Here is a 20,134-nt window from a genome sequence, read left to right as displayed (position 1 = left end):
AAACGGGCAAGGGGTGATCACATACCTTTTTATAGAAGGTGATCAGCTCCCCCTTCTGGACTATTTTGCTCATCTGGCAGGCTAGCTACTCTGTCAGATGGGCGAGGACAGCATTATACAGGGTGCGTTGTGTGTCCTGTATTAGGAGGGAAGGCATGCATACTTTATGGCCAGGGTCTGTATTCAGGTCCGGACAGTGTGCACAAGATCTTGTTCCTAAAGCTCACCCACACCCCAATGCACACCCCCCCCCCCCCCCCCCCCATCCTAGTACAGGAAGATTGTCAGGCTAACAAGCCCTTTATCTCCAGAACAAGGGGACAATCACCATACTATGAAAACATGCAAGTGATCATCATCCCCCCTTGCCTGTCTATAGGTACCGCTATCAACTTTTTTTTATATAGAGATCGCAGGTTTTCTTTAAGTTAAAACAACTCATGCCCAATTATAAGTGAGACTGCAGTAGATTTCTTACATAGATCTAGCCGTAGCCCAGTAAAAATTGTGAAAAAAATTGTTTTCATGCAACTTTATATATGACTTTCATCGCATTCAAGGTGTGTGACAAAAGATTTTGCCCACTTGTGTCCCATAAAAAAAAGTTTCAATTGCAGTAACATTACTTAACATATCTTTATAGACAGCGACTCTTGTGGTACAATTGTAGATGCCCAATAAACAAGTAGCCCTATCACAGCACAAAGCCCCAAGCTAAGGGATCTGGGTGTTATGGATCTGAAATATAGAACTGACACCCCTGTGTGCATGCAGATCTTTTGTTTTCTTTATATGCACACAATGTGCCACTGTATGGAAAAAAAAAAAAAAAAACAGATCCGTAAGAACCCTCCACGTAGATGGCGCACTATAGATGCATTACCCTGTATTCATACATTGCCCATATGAAGCATACGCTGAACAGATTTAGTTCCATACAGATGATCAGTGATGCATTTTGCACATCCATAGAAGATTTCCTATGATACTGTATGTGTCGTGCTCTCTTGCACAAGACCTAACCTATTAGAAGACTCCTCTTATAAGTCCTATATGAATGTGTGTACAGAATAGATTTCACTTGTTATAAATAAGCTCCATTTGCAATTCACAAGTCTGTAATCTTTTTTTCAAGCACAATAAAAGGTATATAATTTCTTACTACACAAAAGTTAAATACTTTATACAAAATATATACATATATCAGTACTGGGAATACTATAGATACATAATCTTACAAAAATATGTGAATTGATATAGTTCTGTTTCACTACAGACTATAATCAGATATAAAGTGGATCTAAAAATTATATTGAATTGGAAATGGAACATATTACAACATGTGACTTGTCATTTACTCCATAGGTGTATGGCAGCTCCTGGCCACACTTTTTTTCGAATGACAACATCTACTATGAATACAGCCAAAGGTCTCTTTCCAACATGTCCCTAGAGCAATTTCAGGTGGTTCCATTGGCCAGTGGGGTGCAGCCTCCATCTATCTGCCATTGTTCACTATTTGGAGCTATTCAGCAGCACTTTGTGATTCAAGAAATGGAGAGTTACTTGTAACTCCTTACAGTAGGATTCTTGATAATATGTCAGTAATGGCAATTTGGGACTAGGCAGCATTGGTCGATCATCACTATACTTTTGAGATCTTGGCCCTCTCTCCTTACATATAATTGTTGCCAACACTAGAGTTAACAAATCTAAAGATTTAGCTTTGTCTATTGTTTGACCCCCCCAAAAAAGGTCATATTGTGAGGGGCACTGACTAAACGCCTTTTTACAATGTTCTTTTTATGGAATCAGCTGAGGTTGTGGTATTTCTAGTCACTATTGTTAGGAATTGCTAATGTAAATGTATATGACGCTTAATTTCTTTTTTCAGGCCATTTATGTTGTTTTCATAGTAAGTCCTTAATAGACAGTTACATTTACAGTCTTTTACATGGTCCCTAGTCAATGATGGTCAACCAAAACATAAGAGTGTATATACCATGAATAAGACCATAGTATGAAACACAAGTAAATCTCTGAGAATAAAAAGGCCCAGTTACACCTAACAAATAGCAATAAAGAAAGGGACATTCTATGTTTTTTCCCCCCCACTAATTCCTTATCAGACACCAATGTATTGTTCATGATTTACTGAATGGATCTTTTCGAGTTCATGTAAGGATACACAGTTTAATGGTTATGGATGAAGGCCTCATTCCGTGTATGCAGTACACAACATGTCCAAAGACCAAAATAAATATTCCTGATACGGCCATCTGTGCTCTCATCTGGCCACTGGCAATCCGCATTCCAGAAAAAGCCATTCCTTAGCACATTATCAGAACAAACATTATCTGAAGGAACAAGACAAGGTCTTAGACAACTCTTTCATCCAGCAATTTATTGACGCCTTCGCAAATCCTTCTGAGGTACGGCCTGCAGCTTCCATCAAGGCTATAAAGGGCGGTAAGGAATTCAACATCCGCAAAGTGATTGAAGACCCTGTTGATTCGCGCGTGAGACTTCGGCGTCAAGTGGCGCTGTACCAATTCATGAAGTAGGTTTTTGCATTCGTGTAGTAGTCCAGAAAGAACACTTTTATCAAACGTGTATTCCACTTCATAGAAACTGACTGCTGTCATAGCCGTCTGGTTGAGCTTTTTCCTGAATTTCTCCACGATCTCCAGTTCTTCAGGACTGAACTGGTTATTCCTATACAGAATGCCAACTTTTACCGCAACCTTGATAAGGTCCTTTAGGATTTTGTGAGCCTCTTTCTTATTCCTCACGTGTTCTTTAGTTGCTTTGAAAAGCTCATCAAAGATCTCGCTGCTTATGTCGTCAATAAACATATTTGCCATAGTCTTTGTAGCCATTTTGCTCAGAATTTTCTTTTGAGCTTGTACTGCGAAGCTTTTGGAGCTAAAATGTTCTGGTCCTGTGCGTGAAAGAGAAAACAGTGTCACTTGTTTCCTGTCAAAACTGCAATAGACAGTCAATAATTTATTCTGTTTTGGGGACAGGAAGACTGTACAAAGTCACAGAGGACATCATTTACCATTTGTAGAGAAATGTCAGCCACTTGTGTTTTTTTTTTTTACCAAACATGAAGTAAACTCTTTAGCTGCAATTACAAAGTCACAAATAGACACAATATTAAAATGGACTTTCTGTAATGTGTTCCGCTGTAGCAGTCAAACTTTTGCTTTATTATCATTATCTTTATATAGGTGAAATAGTACAACAAAGATACAGCATATCATCCTAAACGTACAAACAAAAAGAAAATTAGTAGACCATTCTATCTAGAAAATATGCCCAAAAATTACTGCAGTAACAGATCATAGAAAAGAAGAATAAAAACAGATAAACAGGTTACTGAGGGTGATGCATGCAGGTTTCCAAACTGTTCCTCAATATTCCTGTTTTTATAACCTACGATTGGGTTGAAACTTCAAGACACTTTGCTGCAATAAAATAAAGTAATTTGTTATATCCCCAAGGTGTAGCTTTCTTTTAAAAGGATTATTCAGGAATCGAAAAACGGAGATAATTTCTTTCAAAGACCGCTCCCTGTCTGTCTCCAGGTTGGGTGTGGTTCTGCAGCTCCGTTCCATTGAAGTGAATGGAGCCAACTTGAAATACCACACCCACATTTTTTTGGTCAGAATTTGAATCCAAAACCAGAAGTCGGTCCAAAACACAGGAAAGGGTGCAAATGTATTCATAATAATTTTTCTAAGTGTTTGTTTCCCTCCTGGTTTGGGCTGAAAACACTGACCAAAATACTATGTGTGAACACAGGCTTCTAGTGAACCACTTAGTATATACTGAACTGTGCAAGAAAGCAGAGCTATCCAAAGAAAATTAGGACTAGGATTACATATGTCCGTTGTCTCAACGAAACTGATGCCACAACTGATGACAACATGCATCAGTTGTCATCAATTGTGCAGCATCCGGCATCCATTTTTTCTGAGCGCTGGATGAGGGAACGCGCCAGTCCAGCGAGTTTAACCATCCGGCATCGAAATTAAGATGCTGGATGATTGTGAACTGTCCCATTCAAATGAATGGGATCAGTTCTGTTACCTGTTCCCCTCCAAAATGCAGCTAGATGCCTGATATATGTAAAGGAGGCCTTAATGGTGAGAAAACGATAAAAAAAAATTGGACCTTATGAAAATATTGAATAGTAAACCATATGGTCCACCAGGCCAATTATTTAAAGGTTTTGTCTGCCATTAAATTTTTTAAGGGATCAGACTGGGTTAAAAAAAAAAAAAAAGTGCAGCACCTGCACATTTTGATGATAACATGGTCCCCACTGATTGCCACTTCCTGGTCCTAATCTCAACACACAGGAAACGGCAACTTAATCAATAGCTGCAGTGGTGACCTACATCGGCAGGCGAGTGGTTGAGTTGGGCAATTCCAGCTAGCTCCTAGATACTGAGATGTGACATATTCTACTTTATTTTAGTGGTAACCTTTGGTCGATACTTGCATCATTTTTTGGTGTAAAATTCCAAAATTTCTAACTTTGAAGCTCTCTGCTTGTAATGAAAATAGACATCCCAAACAATGGGATTTTGAAGAGTGAATTTTGCTGAAATGGTTTTTGGTGGGAATGTTGCATTTAGGAAGACCCTATGGTGCCATAACAGCAAAAACAAAACCCCCCATGGAATACTATTTTGGAAACTACACCCCTCATGGCACGTAACAAGGGGTACAGTGAGCCTTAATACCCCACTGGTGTTTGACGACTTTTCGGTAAAGTCGGATGTTATAATGAAGTAGGTTTTTTTCACTAATGGGCTGTTTTTTCCCAAATTTCAATTTTTTTTAATAGGAGAAAATGCCCCCCAAAATATGTAACCCAATTTCTTCTGAGTATGGAAATACCCCATATGTGGATGTAAAGTGCTAAAGTGCTCTGCAGGTGCACTACAATGCTCAGAAGAGAAGGAGCGCCATTAGGCTTTTGGAGAGAGAATTTGTTTGGAATGGAAGTCAGAGGCCATGTGCATTTACCAAGCCCCCCGTGGTGCCAGAACAGTGGACCCCACCACATGTGACCCTATTTCTTAAACTACACCCCTCACGGAATGTAATAAGTGGTGCAGTGAGCATTTACACCCCACTGGCATTTGACAGATCTTTGGAACAGTGGGCTGTGCAAATGAAAAATGAATTTTTTCATTTTCATGGACCACTGTTCAAAAAATCTTTGAGACACATTACATTCTGTGGGGGATGTAGTTTTCCAAAATGGGGTCACATTGGGGGGGGGGGGGGGTGGAATAGGGACACCACTATTCTGGCACCATGGGGGCTTTGTAAACGCACATGCCTTTCAATTCCAGACAAATTCTCTCTCCAAAAGCCCAATGGCGCTCCTTCTCTACTGAGCATTGTAGTGCACCTGCAGAGCACCATACGTCCACACATGGGGTATTTTTTTCTTTTTTCCTATTACCCCTTGTGAAAAGGAAAAATTTGTGATAACAGCAGCATTTCAGTGAAAAAATTCTAATTTTTCTTTTTCACATCTAACTTTTAACAAAAATTCTTCAAACACCTGTGGGGTGTTAAGGCTCACTATACCCTTGTTACCTTCCGTGATGGGTGTGGTTTACAAAATGCGGTCACATGTGGGTGTTTTATTTTTCTGCGTTTATGTCAGAACCGTTGTAACGATCAGCATCCCCTGTGCAAATCATCTCAAATGTACATGTCGCTATCACTCCAGAGCCTTGTTGTGCACCCGCAGAGCATTTTACATCCACATATGGGGTATTTCTGTACTCTTAAATTGCGTTACAAATTTTGGGGGGCTTTTTTTTCTTTTACCTTGTGAAAATGAAGTATGGGGGCAACACCAGCATGTCAATGTAACATTTTTTTACAATAACATGCTGGAGTAGACCCCAACTTTCATAAGGGGTAAAAGGAGAAAAAGACCCCCAAAATTGGTTAGGCAATTTCTACCAAATATGGAAAAACCCCATATAGGGCCCTAAACTGTTCCCTTAAACTACGACAGGGCTTTGAAGTGAGAGAGAGCCATACGCATTTGAGGACTAAATTAGGGATCAGTGCATGCTGGTAGTTGTAGTTTGCGACAACTGTAGGCACACTGGTTGCAAAACACTGAGTTAGGTAACAAACTCTGTGTTTCCCAACCAGTGTGCCTTCAGCTATTGCAAAAACTACTACTCTCAGCACACAGTGACATCTGAAGGGTATGCCGGGACTTGTAGTCATGCAACAGCCGGAGGCATACTACAATTTCCAGCATTTGGCTGTCCGTGCATGGTGGGAGTTGTAGTTATGTAACAGATGTAGGCACACTTTTTCATAACTACAACTCCCAGCATGCCCAGACACCCAAAGGGCATGCTGGGAGTTGCAGTTGTGGCTCCAGCTGTTGCAAAACTACAACTCCCAGCATGCCCTCTGGCTTTGCATGCTGGGAATTGTTGCTAAGCAACAGCAGGAGGCAAACAGTGCTTACTTCCCGCTGTTGAATCCCTCCACTACAGACCGCCGCCTCAGGAGACCACTGCCGCTGCTCGGGACTGCTACCACACCGGATCCCGGGTGAGCGTACCCACACCCCTCACCACCGATCACCTTCTCCCTCCACCACTGATCACCCGCTGATGCCGCCCAGCAGGATGGGAGATTGGTCGGCCGGTCCGGCTGACTAATCATGCCGATCGTCAGGTGGCACCAGTGCCACCTCACTCCTGCTGGGCAAGGGTGATTGGTGCCGACTCGGACTGCACCAATCACCCTTTTTTCCAGGTCACCGGGTCATCATCGCAAATTGCCGATCTGAATTGATTGCCGACATGGGGGGGGGGGGGGTCTCAGGACAACCCCCAAGGGTTTGCACGGGGTGCCTGCTGAATGATGTCAGCAGGCATCCCTGTCCTGTCCCCGCCGCTTGCCCTTGTCCAGAAGTACCATGGAGTCAGGGCATACCCATACGCCCGTGGTCCTTAAGGGGTTAACAAATAAAAGAAAATGTTGGCTGACCATTTATTGTGTATTTAAATCCCTTTATTTAGTTACATTGACAATTGTGAAATCTTTATGTTAGGATGATTTAGATTGATCAATTTATGACCTCACAGATTCATATAATGTTCTTCCAAACAGGAATATAATATGGGTGCAAAACATGTGCCCTTCAGGTTTCTACTTGTGGCCTCAGGCATCATCACACCATATGTGTTATACGACACAGTGTTGGTATAAATAATAAATGACCACATTGACTGGCTGGAATAACACATTGATCTCCTCTATATGTACTGAACATGATGTAGATTTTGAATAGTTGTTTTAGCAGAGCTGAATGGAGATGGATACCTCAAATAAGGATATTTCTGTTGTTAGGCATTATCCCTATCCCAGTAGGTACAAAGCATTCATGCAGAGATTATACAGTAAGTTAATGAGCAATTGACATAAGCAGCTGCAGTCTCTTAGTAAAGATCCATTTGAGATGCATTTACTGTACATTGTAATCTTACAACAGTTGCTGTATATGTGGACAGAAATCAGCTCCGAGCTCCATGTCCTAACTCCGAGCTCCTTATAATTTCCATGATATTCTTTATGACTCACCCCAGTGTTCCTCATACCTTTCCCAGTATACTCTAGAGCGGACTGTTCACACCATCTATCATTATTGTCTTCCTATAATTATATGCTGCTGTTCAGTTAGGTTCAGGGTTCAATATTTTGCCATTTTGCAAAGTTTGTACTCAAGCATCGGTCAGGGAAATTATACAGGGAACACCGGAGTGGTTTTCATTACATGGACCTCTGACTATTAACTCTTACAGAGCGTGGAGCAAAACAAAATACATATAGAACTCCTAAAAAAACTATTAATTTGCTGCATTTTGTATGTCTGTTTACAACAACACCCAGCTAGAGGAGGTATAAAGATTAGAAACATTCCAGTGTGTAAAAAGACAATAAAAGCAAGCATCAGAACAATGAAAAATACTAGTTTATTATACTGTATATAAGTGCAGCAACCTAGCAGTTTAGAGAATTTACCTGTACAGATGAAACCAGTACATAGACACATACAGTCATGGTGGTAAATGTTGGCACCCCTGAAATTTTTCAAGAAAATGAAGTATTTCTCACAGAAAAGGATGGCAGTAACACATGTTTTGCTATACACGTGTTTATTCCCTTTGTGTGTATTGGAACTAAACCAAAAAAGGGAGGAAAAAAAGCTAATTGGATGTAATGTCACCAAACTCCAAAAATGGGCTGGACAAAATTATTGGCGACCTTAACTTAATATTTGGTTGCACACCCTTTGGAAAAAATAACTGAAATCAGTCGCTTCCTATAACCATCAATAAGCTTCTTGCACCTCTCAGCCGGAATATTGGACCACTCTTCCTTTGCAAACTGCTCCAGGTCTCTTATTGGAAGGGCGCCTTTTCCCAACAGCAATTTTAAGATCTCTCCACAGGTGTTCAATGGGATTTAGATCTGGACTCATTGCTGGCCACTTCAGAACTCTCCAGCGCTTTGTTGCCATCTATTTCTGGGTGCTTTTTGATGTATGTTTGGGGTCATTGTTCTGCTGGAAGACCCAAGATCTCGGAAGCAAACCCAGCTTTCTGACACTGGGCTGTACAGTGCAACACAAAATCCATTGGTAATCCTCAGATTTCATGATGCCTTGCACACATTCAAGGCACCCAGTGCCAGAGGCAGCAAAACAACCCCAAAACATCATTGAACCTCCACCATATTTAACTGTAGGTACTGTGTCCTTTTCTTTGTAGGCCTCATTCCGTTTTCGGTAAACAGTAGAATTATGTGCTTTATCAAAAAGCTCTATCTTGGTCTTATCTGTCCAAAAGATGTTTTCCCAGAAGGTTTTTGGCTTACTCAAGTTCATTTTGGCAAAATGTAGTCTTGCTTTTTTATGTCTGTGTCAGCCGTGGGGTTCTCCTGGGTCTCCTGCCATAGCATTTCATTTCATTTAAAATGTCTACCGATAGTTTGCGCTGACGCTGATGCTCCCTGGACCGCTTGAATATCTTTGGAACTTGTTTGGAGCTGCTTATCCACCATCCGGACTATCCTGCATTGACACCTTTGATTTAATAAAATTTTCCTCTTCCATCCAGGGAGATTAGCTACAGTGCCATGGGTTGCAAACTTCTTGATAATGTTGCGCACTGTGGAAAACGGAAAATCTAGATCTCTGAAAATGGACTTGTAACCTTGAAATTGTTGATATTTTTCCACAATTTTGGTTCTCAAGTCCTCACAGTTCTCTTCTCCTCTTTCTGTTGTCCATGCTTAGTGTGGCACACACAGACATACAATGCAAAGGCTAAGTGAACTTCTCCCCTTTTTATCTGCTTTCAGGTGTGATTTTTATATTGCCCCCACCTGTTACTTGCCCCAGGTGAGTTTAAAGGAGCATCGCATGCTTGAAAAAATTTACATTTTTTTCACAATTTTGAAAGGGTGCCAATAATTTTGTCCAGCCCATTTTTGGAGTTTGGTGTGCCATTATGTCCAATTAGTTTTTTTGTCCTCCCTTTTTTTGTTTAGTTTCAATAGACACTAAGGGAATAAACATGTATAGCAAAACATAAAATACTTCATTTTTTGGAAAAATTTCAGGGGTGGCAACATTTACGGCCATGACTGTCTCTACACTGTGCCTGGTCTTTACTGGTAGATTTACTGCACTAACTAGTATAAAAAAGTATATCGTTGGGTCAGTAATTGGTGGTCCACCCCTATATACTTCAGTAGGGTCAGGTTTATACACTGGTGCAGAAATATTAATACTGCTGTAAAGTTAGGATTACAATTGTAAAGACAGGAGAAAACTAGGACAAAAAGACAGGAACTGTGCCAAATTCATCACGCAAACGGCATGATAAACCTGGCACAACTTACCAGATACTCCTTCTTTTACACCAGTGTATTAAAAATGGCTCACGCTGTCATTTTATCTGGCACACTGTTCCTCTTAGACATGACCCCTGTTCTAAACACTTTGTAAAAAAGTCAAGAAAGGTATGAAAGGTGTCAAAAAGACATAATTTGTTTAACCCATAATACATTTAACGGAATACATTTAGCCCATAGTATGTAATCCACTTTTTGTAGTAATCGATGACAGAATTCTTTCTTATTTTGCCAATTAATTCTCTTTCAGGATGTTCAGTCCTTGGTAAACCAGTTGGATATAATGGGCCTACGCTTTGATGACCTACTGGATAATACTATGCCAAGTATATAAGGCCGAGTACAAACAACTAGTACTGAATAATAAATAGGACTCTTTTATATATTCAATCTGCTCCAGGCAATATACAGTGCCATCACCTATTCTGTTACTGATCATTTATAGAATGTTCTTTAATAAAACATTAAAAATGTACTGACGTAAGTGGTTCGTGGTGCAGGAACCATAGGATTCCTATTAATTTAATAAAGAAAACTTGTTACTTTATTAAAGTACATCTAGCTTCCATACAATCCTTGCACCCATGTATAAACTATGGTGGTTGCTGTGTCGGCCGGCATCCAGGTGACATTATAGAGCTGTAAAGAGAGCATAGGGGGAGATTTATCAATACCTGTGTAGAGGAAAAGTAGTGCAGTTGTCCATAGCAACCAATAAGATCACTTTTATTTTTCACAGGAATCTTTAAAAATGAAAGAAGCGATCTGATTGGTTGCTATGTGCAACTGGTCGGACTTTTCCTCGACACAGGTTTTGGAGGCGATCTCCTTCTCATGTGTACACAGTAGTTCATATTCGTGTCTAATGGGCTAAGTTCTACCATAGACTATACCAACGTTTTACCCTAGTGTGCGCATGTACATGACAGGTGGCTCAGCCTATCATCGGCCGAGGCGGGACATTGCTGCGGCCGGTGATAGGCTGAAGGCTCTGTGACGTCCCAACACCAGGAAGCAGCAAGAACAGTGGAGGGACCATGAGGCGGGTGCCTTAGCAACGGGGGAAAGGAGGACGAAGGTAAGTTAAAGTTTGTTTTTTAATATTTGCAGCCCGGGCACAGGAATACAGTACAGCGCAGCGGCTGATAATTATTTGGCAGGGGGAGAGAAGCTGCGCTCGCGGGTGACAAACGATTAGTGTGGGGTGCAGAGCTGCGCCCATTACATGATGATAATGGGGGGGGTGTAAATACAGTGGAACCGCCATGTTGTTCAATGTGCATACGGTACCGTAAATAAATAAGCCCTACCCCGAAAATAAGCCCTAGTGTGTTTATTGTGACTAAAATTAATATAAGACCCGGTCTTATTTTCGGAGAAACACAGTATTTATATTTTATAACAATCTTAAAATGTTGCAGTTTCCTTTCTGGCCACTTGGTCTCTAAAACTAAGATAACACTTCTTGTTCTTTACAGATAATTTCCCAGTAATGCCTTTCTTCTGAGGAGCACAGTGAAAGGTGAAACCAGTAGTTATAACACTGGATCCACCACCATTCACAGCAAATATCAGCATCCCTCTTCATGTAGAATGGCCCGAAATGTTCGCAGATAATGCTCAGCAGTGTCTCCAATTCATATGAATGGGACAAGTCCTGTCTATTTTTGACTATGGACCTATAGGGGTTCTGCTATAAAGCATATCACTAAATAGTGTTAAAAAACAGGCAAGGCAAGATGGCAGCTTCCATAATAATGTACAAAAAAAAAAACGATAAAAAAAAAAAACAACAGTGTCTGCCTTTCATGGTGATCCCTTCAAAGAATTCAAACTTCTAATATCTACATGTTACTTTTTGGTATGCGGTAAACTTTACAATCAAAGGTGTACTACAGTCAAAAACATTTTATTTTATATCAACTGGAGCCAGAAAGTTATCAGCTGCTGCATGCTCCACAGGGAGTTCTTTTCTTTTTGAATTTCTTTTCTGTCTGACCACAGTGCTCTCTGCTGACACTCCTGGTTGTCTCGGCACCAGTTGATTTAAAAATAGTATTTCACCGGAGTACCCCTTTAAAGGGGTATTCCAGGAAAAAACTTTTTTTTTATATCAACTGGCTCCCAAAAGTTAAACAGATTTGTAAATTACTTCTATTCAAAAATCTTAATCCTTTCAGTACTTATCAGTTGCTGAAGTTGAGTTGTTCTTTTCTGTCTGGCAACAGTGCTCTCTGCTGACATCTCTGCTTGTCTCGGGAACTGTACAGAGTAGAAGAGGTTTGCTAAGGGGATTTGCTTCAACTCTGGACAGTTCCTGAGACAGGTGTCATCAGAGAGCACTCTGAAAAGAACAACTCATATTCAGCAGCTCATAAGTACTGAAAGGATTATGATTTTTTAATAGAAGTAATCTGCTTACAAATCTGCTTAGCTTTCTGCAGCCAGTTGATATATAAACAAAAGGTTTTCTTCTGGATAACCCCTTTAAGTCCACCCTAGGCTTTGTTTATTCAGTGTTTTCACTATCTATGGGTGCATTCACACCGCATTTTCTTCATACGGTCACCGGAACCGGCAGTGGAGTGCGACATATCACAGTTTTCAGTCCAGCTAAAAAAACAGTATGGAATGCGGGCTGGGTCTGGTGGGGATACGTAAGCAATCGGTTTTGAAATCACCCCATAGGATATGGTGACCGTATGAAGAAAACGTGGTGTGAATGCACCCTTACAATCTTTATCTTATTTACATTATCATATTAACAAACATAATAAAAGGTGTTATCCAGGATTAGAAAAACAGCACCACACCTATACCCAGGTTGTGTGTGGTATTGCAGGTCAGTTCCATTGAAGTGAAGTAAAACCACACCCAACCAGGAACACGTGTGGTGCTGTTTTGAGAAGAAATTAGCTCTGCTTTTCTAATGCATACTTTATATCACAACTGAGTCTTTGAAGATACTCAATAGCATGTCCCCTTTTTCATTTTAACAGACATTGATGAATACATGGATCCAATACAGCTTTTATACATATGTGTACTATCTACCCTACTCTTAAAAATAAATAAAAAGATAAAAAGGAAATTACCAAAACATATATGTTCATTTCTCCAGACCGATTATAAACCACTTCATTTAAATAAATTCACTATTTTACAATATCAGCAAAAGTGTATATTTCCCAAAAGGGTATTAAACAGTGGGGACTGATTAAAATTAAACTTTTAATATCCTACCTTTTAAAACATATGCATTGACAACCATAATATTATATTTTAAAACTAGTCCCTTCACAGTCCCTTTTTTAATACAGTACACTATGCGAGTCCAGGGCATGGCTTGTTTGTAGTACTACTACTGAAAAATTAGCAATACTTGTCCATGAGCAATGACATTTTTTGTCATATATCACAGTCAGTGCTCACATTAATGACACTAATTAATAACGTTGCAGGGATATGTTCTGACATTATGTAAACATTCCCCAGTGTATCCTCGATACCCTTTTCTACTAGGCACACATGACCTTTTGTAGAGGGATCTTACAAGTGTAGACTTTGTACAGTCACCTAATGGACTATAGCAGTGTTGCCCTCAGCTGTTGCAAAACTACAACTCTCAGCATGCCCTGACAGGTGTAGTTTTGCAACAGCTGGAGGTACCCTGTTTGGGAAACACTGGCCTACGGTGCAACCGAAACAAAATTTAGCCCTTTAAGGGGTACTCCACACCTAAACATGTTACCCCCTATCCAAAAGGTATAGATGTCTGATCACAGGGCGGGGGTGTTGCGGCGCTGTTCCAGCCACTGGGCACCCCCCCCCCTCTCTGCGATCTCCAGCACAGCACTCCGTAATCGAAGATAACTCCGCTCCATGCCAGATGATGGGCGACCACTGCTGTCATGCCCCTTCCATTCATGTCTATGTCAAACCGCCATGCCCCCTCCCATAGACACGAATGGAGGGGGCGTGGCGTCCAAATTCCATATGTCCGCGGTGCTGGCCTGGAGATTCATATAGAGCAGTGGTCTCCAACCTGCGGACCTCCAGATGTTGCAAAACTACAACTCCCAGCATGCCCGGACAGCCGTTGGCTGTCCGGGCATGCTGGGAGTTGTAGTTTTGCAACATCTGGAGGTCTGCAGGTTGGAGACCACTGATATAGAGGATAAGATGTTTAGGGACGGAGTACCCCTTTAAGTTGCACACATGCATATACCAGTGCTTGTACCCTTGATTTTGTTATATTTAGCCTCGATACAATACGGCAATGGGAACATTTTGTAGTCATTTTAACTACAGCAGAATTGACTACAGTGCGCGCTCCGCGGGGACAGTATGGGACAGTCATTGCAGGGAAACAGATGTCTTTGGTTAATTTGCTGTCAGAAGAATAAATTGTAGGATCAATTTTAACTCCTCATTAACAGGAGAGCCCATCCATCTCGGCGTGTCATAAATAATCTCGATTACATAGTGCTAAGCCCCGAAACGCGTTAAATGTTATTTTACGCTCCGCTCGCGGGAGCCGAATAAGTAGAGTGACCAAACTCCGTCCTCATAACTTTGTAATTACAGTCAATTTACAGAGGGTTACATCTCACTGTCGAGAGCTTTCCATCATTGTACGACACGTGTTCCCAGAAAAGGGCTTCGCCGGCAAACATGTAATTATTTCTATTTTCAATACAGACTCTTCAAATATGTTACATTCATTCCCAGGAAGTTGTCAGCCTTGTGCAGCTGTCTTTTGGAGCAGAAGCTTTTATCTGTATAACAACAGGAAAACTTGCCTGTGATTTCAAGCCATTTCTTTGATAATAAAAAGAGATAATAATTGAGGAACCCTGATACTTCTGACTGTGGAGTATGTACATGTATTAAAGGAGAACCGAATACCTCCATATGCTGTATAATAAAACATTACCAAAAATTCGACTGGGTTTTGATCATAATGGTCACGTGTATAGACTATGATCACTCCATTAGATCTATTTGCCTTTACATACTGGAGGTAGAGTTACTTAGTGCTAAGAGATACTTCGAGGTAATGAAAGGTAAGTACCGTATTTTTTTGCCCTATAGGATGCAGCGGCATATAAGACACACCCAATTTTAAAAGGTGCAAAATCTAGAAAAAAAAGATTCTGAACCCAACAGTGATCTTCAACCTGCGGACCTCCAGATGTTGCAAAACTACAACTCCCAGCATGCCCGGACAGCCGTCGGCTGTCCGGGCATGCTGGGAGTTGTAGTTTTGCAACATCTGGAGGTCCGCAGGTTAAAGACCACTGGTAAAGGATGTAGTACTCACGTGTCCCCGCCACTCAGGACCCGTCACCGCTGCCCTGGATGTCGCTCCATCGCTGTCGCCGCGTCCCCGATTCTCCGGACATCTTCTTCCCCGGGATCCACGCTCTCCGTCACCGTCATCACGTCGCTACGCACGCCGCTCCTATTGGATGACTGGACGGCGTGCGCGAAGACGTGAGGACGTCGAAGGAGAGCGCCGACCATGCAGGGGATCCCGGCACGGAGCAGACACCAAGGAGGCAGGTAAGGTCCCTCCCGGTGTCCTGTAAGCTGTTCGGGATGCTGCGATTTCACCGCGGCGGTCCCGAACAGCCCGACTGAGCAGTCGGGTTAGTGTCACTTTCGCTTCAGACGCGGGCGGTGGTCACCTTTGATCGCCGCGTCTGAAGGGTTAATACAGGGCATCACCACGATCGGTGATGTCCTGTATTAGCCACGGGTCCCGGCCGTTGATGGCCACAGGGACCGACCCATATAGGTGTGTATTCGCCGTATAAGATGCACCAACTTTTCCCTCACAGTTTTGGGGAAGAAAAAGTGCGTCTTATACGGCGAAAAATACGGTACTACCCAAGACGAATTGTTTCTCCTTCTTTGTAGATGTGCAGACCACTGTCTGGGTTATTGAATATTCACTACTTGCATTGGGTTCAGCAATGATCGTGCACAGGGTTGGAAATACAGATCTGTGTGATTTGATCCATAATATGATGTCCATAAAATTGCATGTGTGTGTACTGTACCCCTTGTAGAATTCCTGATTGATTTGGGAACAATGGGAGAGACTTATCAATATCTGCATAGGGGAAAAGTGGTGCAGTTGCCCATAGTAACCAACCATATCGCTTCTTTCCATTTCTACGCAGTGCACTTTTCAGTAAAAATGACACCTTATATTTATTCTGTAGGTACATACGATTAAAATTATACCCAACTTATATAGGTTTGATTTTGTTTTACTAATTGTTTTGATGGGACTTTTTGATCTCTTTTTATACATTTTTTTTATACAATTTAGAACTTTGGATTTTTTTTACGTTTACGCCATTGACCATGTGGTTTAATTAACATTATATTTTTATAGTTCGGACACTTACGCACGTGGCAATACCCACATATGCTTATATTTCTTTTTGTTTACATTTTTGTTATGGGAAAAGGGGGGGTTAAATCCCATCAACTTTTTATTTTTACTTTTTACACATTTATAGCCCCTATATGGGAGTATAAAATGCAATCTTCTGATTGCATACACTGTTCTCTGCTATGCCATAGCATAGCATTGATCAGTGTTATCAGCGCTCTGCTGCTCCAGCCTGGATCTCAGGCATGGAGCAATAGAACGACGATCGGACACAGAGGAGGAAGGTAGGGACTCTCCTCGCGTCCTCTCAGCTGATCGGAACACCACGGCTTTACCGCGGTAGTCACGATCAGCTCCGCTGAGCTGCCGGGAAGCATTATTTTTTTCATTTTAGACGCGGCGATCAACTTTGATCGTAGAGTCTAAGGGGTTAATACCGGACATCACCGCGATCGGTAATCCGATATTAGCCATGGGTCCCGGCCGTTGATAGCCGCCAGGACCGACCCACTATGACGCGGGGTCAGCTCGTGAACAGGTTAAAAAGGCTGCTTAATGAAAGAAGTGATCTGATTGGTTGCTATGAGCAACTGAACAACTTTTCCTCTACACAGTTTTTGATATAGTACCTTACTCCACAAGCTCCGCTCTGCATCTGCTGGTGAATGCGTCAATCCGGCTTGCAAGCCACACCCCATCTCACAAAGACACACCCACTGTTTAAGCCCTACCCCTTTTATTATCTACTCTTTTTGTGCATCGGTCTGGCTTGCATATCACGTCCAGTCCCACAAAAGCCACGTCCCCTTCTATTTTCAGCTTACAATATTTTCATCACAAATCAGTCCCACCTGAGGACAGGATATGAGGATGGGACATAAGGACGGGATATGAGGTCGGGATATGAGGACGGGATATAAGGACGGTATATGAGGTCAGGATATGAAGACGGGATATGAAGACGGGATGTGAGGTCGGGATAGGAGGACAGGATGTGAGGTTGTGATATGAGGACGGGATGTGATGTTGGGATATGAGGTCGAGATAGGAGGACGGGAAATAAGGTTGAGACATGAGGACGGGATATGAGGACGGAATATGAGGAGGGGATATGAGGACGGGATAGGAGGTCGGGATAGGAGAACAGGATATGGGGTTGGGATATAACAACAATATATGAGGACGGGATATGAAGTCAGAACTTCATCCTTTGTTGATTTTCCTCCCCAACAAGGATTAGGAAGGAAAAACCAGGCAACGCCGGGTATTCAGCTAGTATCATTAATAAACAAATTAAACAAGAGCGGGCCCAGTACTGAACCTTGGGGGTACCCCATTAATAACTGGGAACCAATAGAGTATGAATCACTGACCACCACTCTCTGGGTATGATCCTTAAGCCAGTTTTCAATCCAGTTACAAACAAAAATTTCCGAGCCCAAAGACCTTAACTTACCTATCAGATGTCTATGAGGGACAGTATGAAATGCTTTTACCGAATCCAAAAACACTATATCCACAGCCATTCCTCTGTGAAAGCTTCTACTCACATATTCATAAAAGAAAATTATGAACATGGTATTTCCAGCTTAATGATGTTTTCAAATGGTAAACAATGAAGGCTAAGCTATTAATGCAATATTATCCAAGCAGAGTGCCTCTGGGTGTAGCAAAACTACAACTCCCAGCATGCTCAGACAGCCTTCGGCTGTCAAAGCATGCTGGAATTTGTAGTTTTGCAACCGCTGGAGGCACCTTGTTTGGGTAACGCTGCATTAATGTATCTTTTTTGACCTCTGGCAGATACAAATGGATATGAGGTTTTGTAGGAGATATGTATGTGTCAGTGATAAGGTTACATAATAAAATATTTAAGACAAGACAGAATTAAACTATTCCTAGGAAAAAAAAAGCTATCCAGGGCGCTAACAAATGATTGCTGTCACCGTTCATGAAGCTTATATTGATCTCAGTGGAAGCACATCACCTCGGGCTACTTAGTTGTCTAGTTGCTACACTTCACTGATGGGCTCTCACGGTTAATATGGTATTAGTTTGTGCAACAATTTAAGAGTGTTTCTTTTTTTAGCAGGTTTTAAATAGTTAAAATCCAGAAAAGGTCAAATGACAAACAAAGGATAAACAATAGAGGAACCTAGGGGTGATAATACAAAATAAGTGGTAATTTGTCCGCCAGCGGTAAAAAAAAACAATGGGCCTCATTTACTAAGCCAAACCCAACAAGCCTGTGCGACACTTTTTGCGACATGTTTGGACTAAAAAATAGTCTACATTCTCACACATCACTTGGAGAGTTTGAGAAAACCCTACAAGGGGGCGTGGCTTATCAAAAAATAGGTGTAACCTGACACTTTCAAAAATCACTTTTTTTTGTCCCAAACCCAATGAAAAAGCAGAGAAGACGGAATTTTGAAAACCCGACTGCCAGAGGCTGGTGCAAAAGCAGGTAAAATAGTTGGTTTTTCCCCAGCATGGTTCTTTTGGGCAATATGCATAAACTAGGTAAACCAAAATTAAAAAGACTGGTTCATTTAACTCTAATGTTATCGGAACTTATATTCCTGACTTAATAGGATATATGGACAAATGTTTAATTTTTATACCTTAAATGTGTGGAAATTTTACTTTGAAGTTTGCATTGTTAGGGCTCACACGGCCACCTGCTCCCGTCATAAAATGCCCGTTCTGCAATCCGTTTACTACTTTTGCAAAGGGCTGTAAAAGGATCCCATTGATTTCAACAGAATTTTTTTACAGTCCTTTATCACCTGTTTGCACCCGTTTTGTTTTTAATCCATTATTTTTGACGGGCAAAAGACGTTGAATGCAGAATTTTTTTTGGGCGTCAAAAATAACGGGTGAAAAACGGGTCTTTTAAATTTTACATTGAAGTCTATGGCAAACAGATGAACCTGTAATGTCATCCGTTTGCCCCCCCGGTTTATAATATCCGTTATTACTTCTGAGCATGCTCAGAAGAGGTGAAATCAGCAGACTCCTGCAGTGTTGTGGGACTACTACTACTCCTATCATGGAACAGACTTGTTTCCATAATGGGAGTAGTAGTTCCCCCAGCTGCAGGAGTCTGCTGGTGGCTGGGGAGACTATATTAGTGCTTGTACTACTACCCCCATCATGGAACAGATTAGGTTCCATGATGGGGGTTATAGTACAGGGGCTGAGGGATTGATTGCACCTTCTGTGACCCCATGCGATCAGAAGTTATAAAGCAGGGGAGCGGCATGATCCGCAACCCTGCGATGTATCATGTGTTTTTTACTTTAATTTTTAAATCCGCCGCCGGGAGCCCTGAATGGCCGGTACCGAGGAGCAGCCATTCAGGGCTCCCAGCAGGGTTTTTAAAATGAATATTGTAAGTGGCAGCGGGGGCCATATCTATATTAAAAGCGCTGTGGGGGCAAAATATATAGCGCTTCAGGGGGGGGGCAGGTATATAGCCTATATATCTAGCCCCCCAGCACATTTATAACATGCCCCCCGCAGCCCATTAATAAAGATATGACCCCCGCCGGCGCATTTCTAAATATATATACTCCCCGCAGTGTATGTATAATGTGCCCCCCCAGAGCATTTGTCATAATATGCCACCGCAGCGCTATATGTGAAAAGTATATCTAGCAGCAGCGCATCGGACCAGCAGCCGACCGCCCCGATGATGCTGATGCAATACTTTTCATACATAGCGCTGCAGTGGCATATTTATAT

At 41.7% G+C, this 20,134-nt stretch overlaps 1 protein-coding gene across 6 annotated transcripts in view; it reads right to left on the bottom strand.

Annotated features, from left to right (window-relative positions):
* Nucleotides 1-769: 769 nt before the first annotated feature.
* Nucleotides 770-20,134, bottom strand: part of TNFAIP8L3 (TNF alpha induced protein 8 like 3) — a 97,944-nt gene continuing 78,579 nt past the window's right edge. For all 6 annotated transcript variants that reach the window (XM_056572301.1, XM_056572303.1, XM_056572305.1 and 3 more), the window contains one exon: nt 770-2,941. In XM_056572301.1, coding sequence (XP_056428276.1) covers nt 2,379-2,941 — 563 coding nt within the window. In that variant the 3' untranslated portion in view covers nt 770-2,378. The remainder of the gene's footprint in view (nt 2,942-20,134) is intronic.

The sequence above is a fragment of the Hyla sarda genome, chromosome 4 (assembly GCF_029499605.1).
Source record: "Hyla sarda isolate aHylSar1 chromosome 4, aHylSar1.hap1, whole genome shotgun sequence".
Taxonomy (NCBI): domain Eukaryota; kingdom Metazoa; phylum Chordata; class Amphibia; order Anura; family Hylidae; genus Hyla; species Hyla sarda.
The sequence above is the reverse complement of the archived record's forward strand: the minus strand, read 5'-3'. Positions and strand labels throughout refer to the sequence as shown.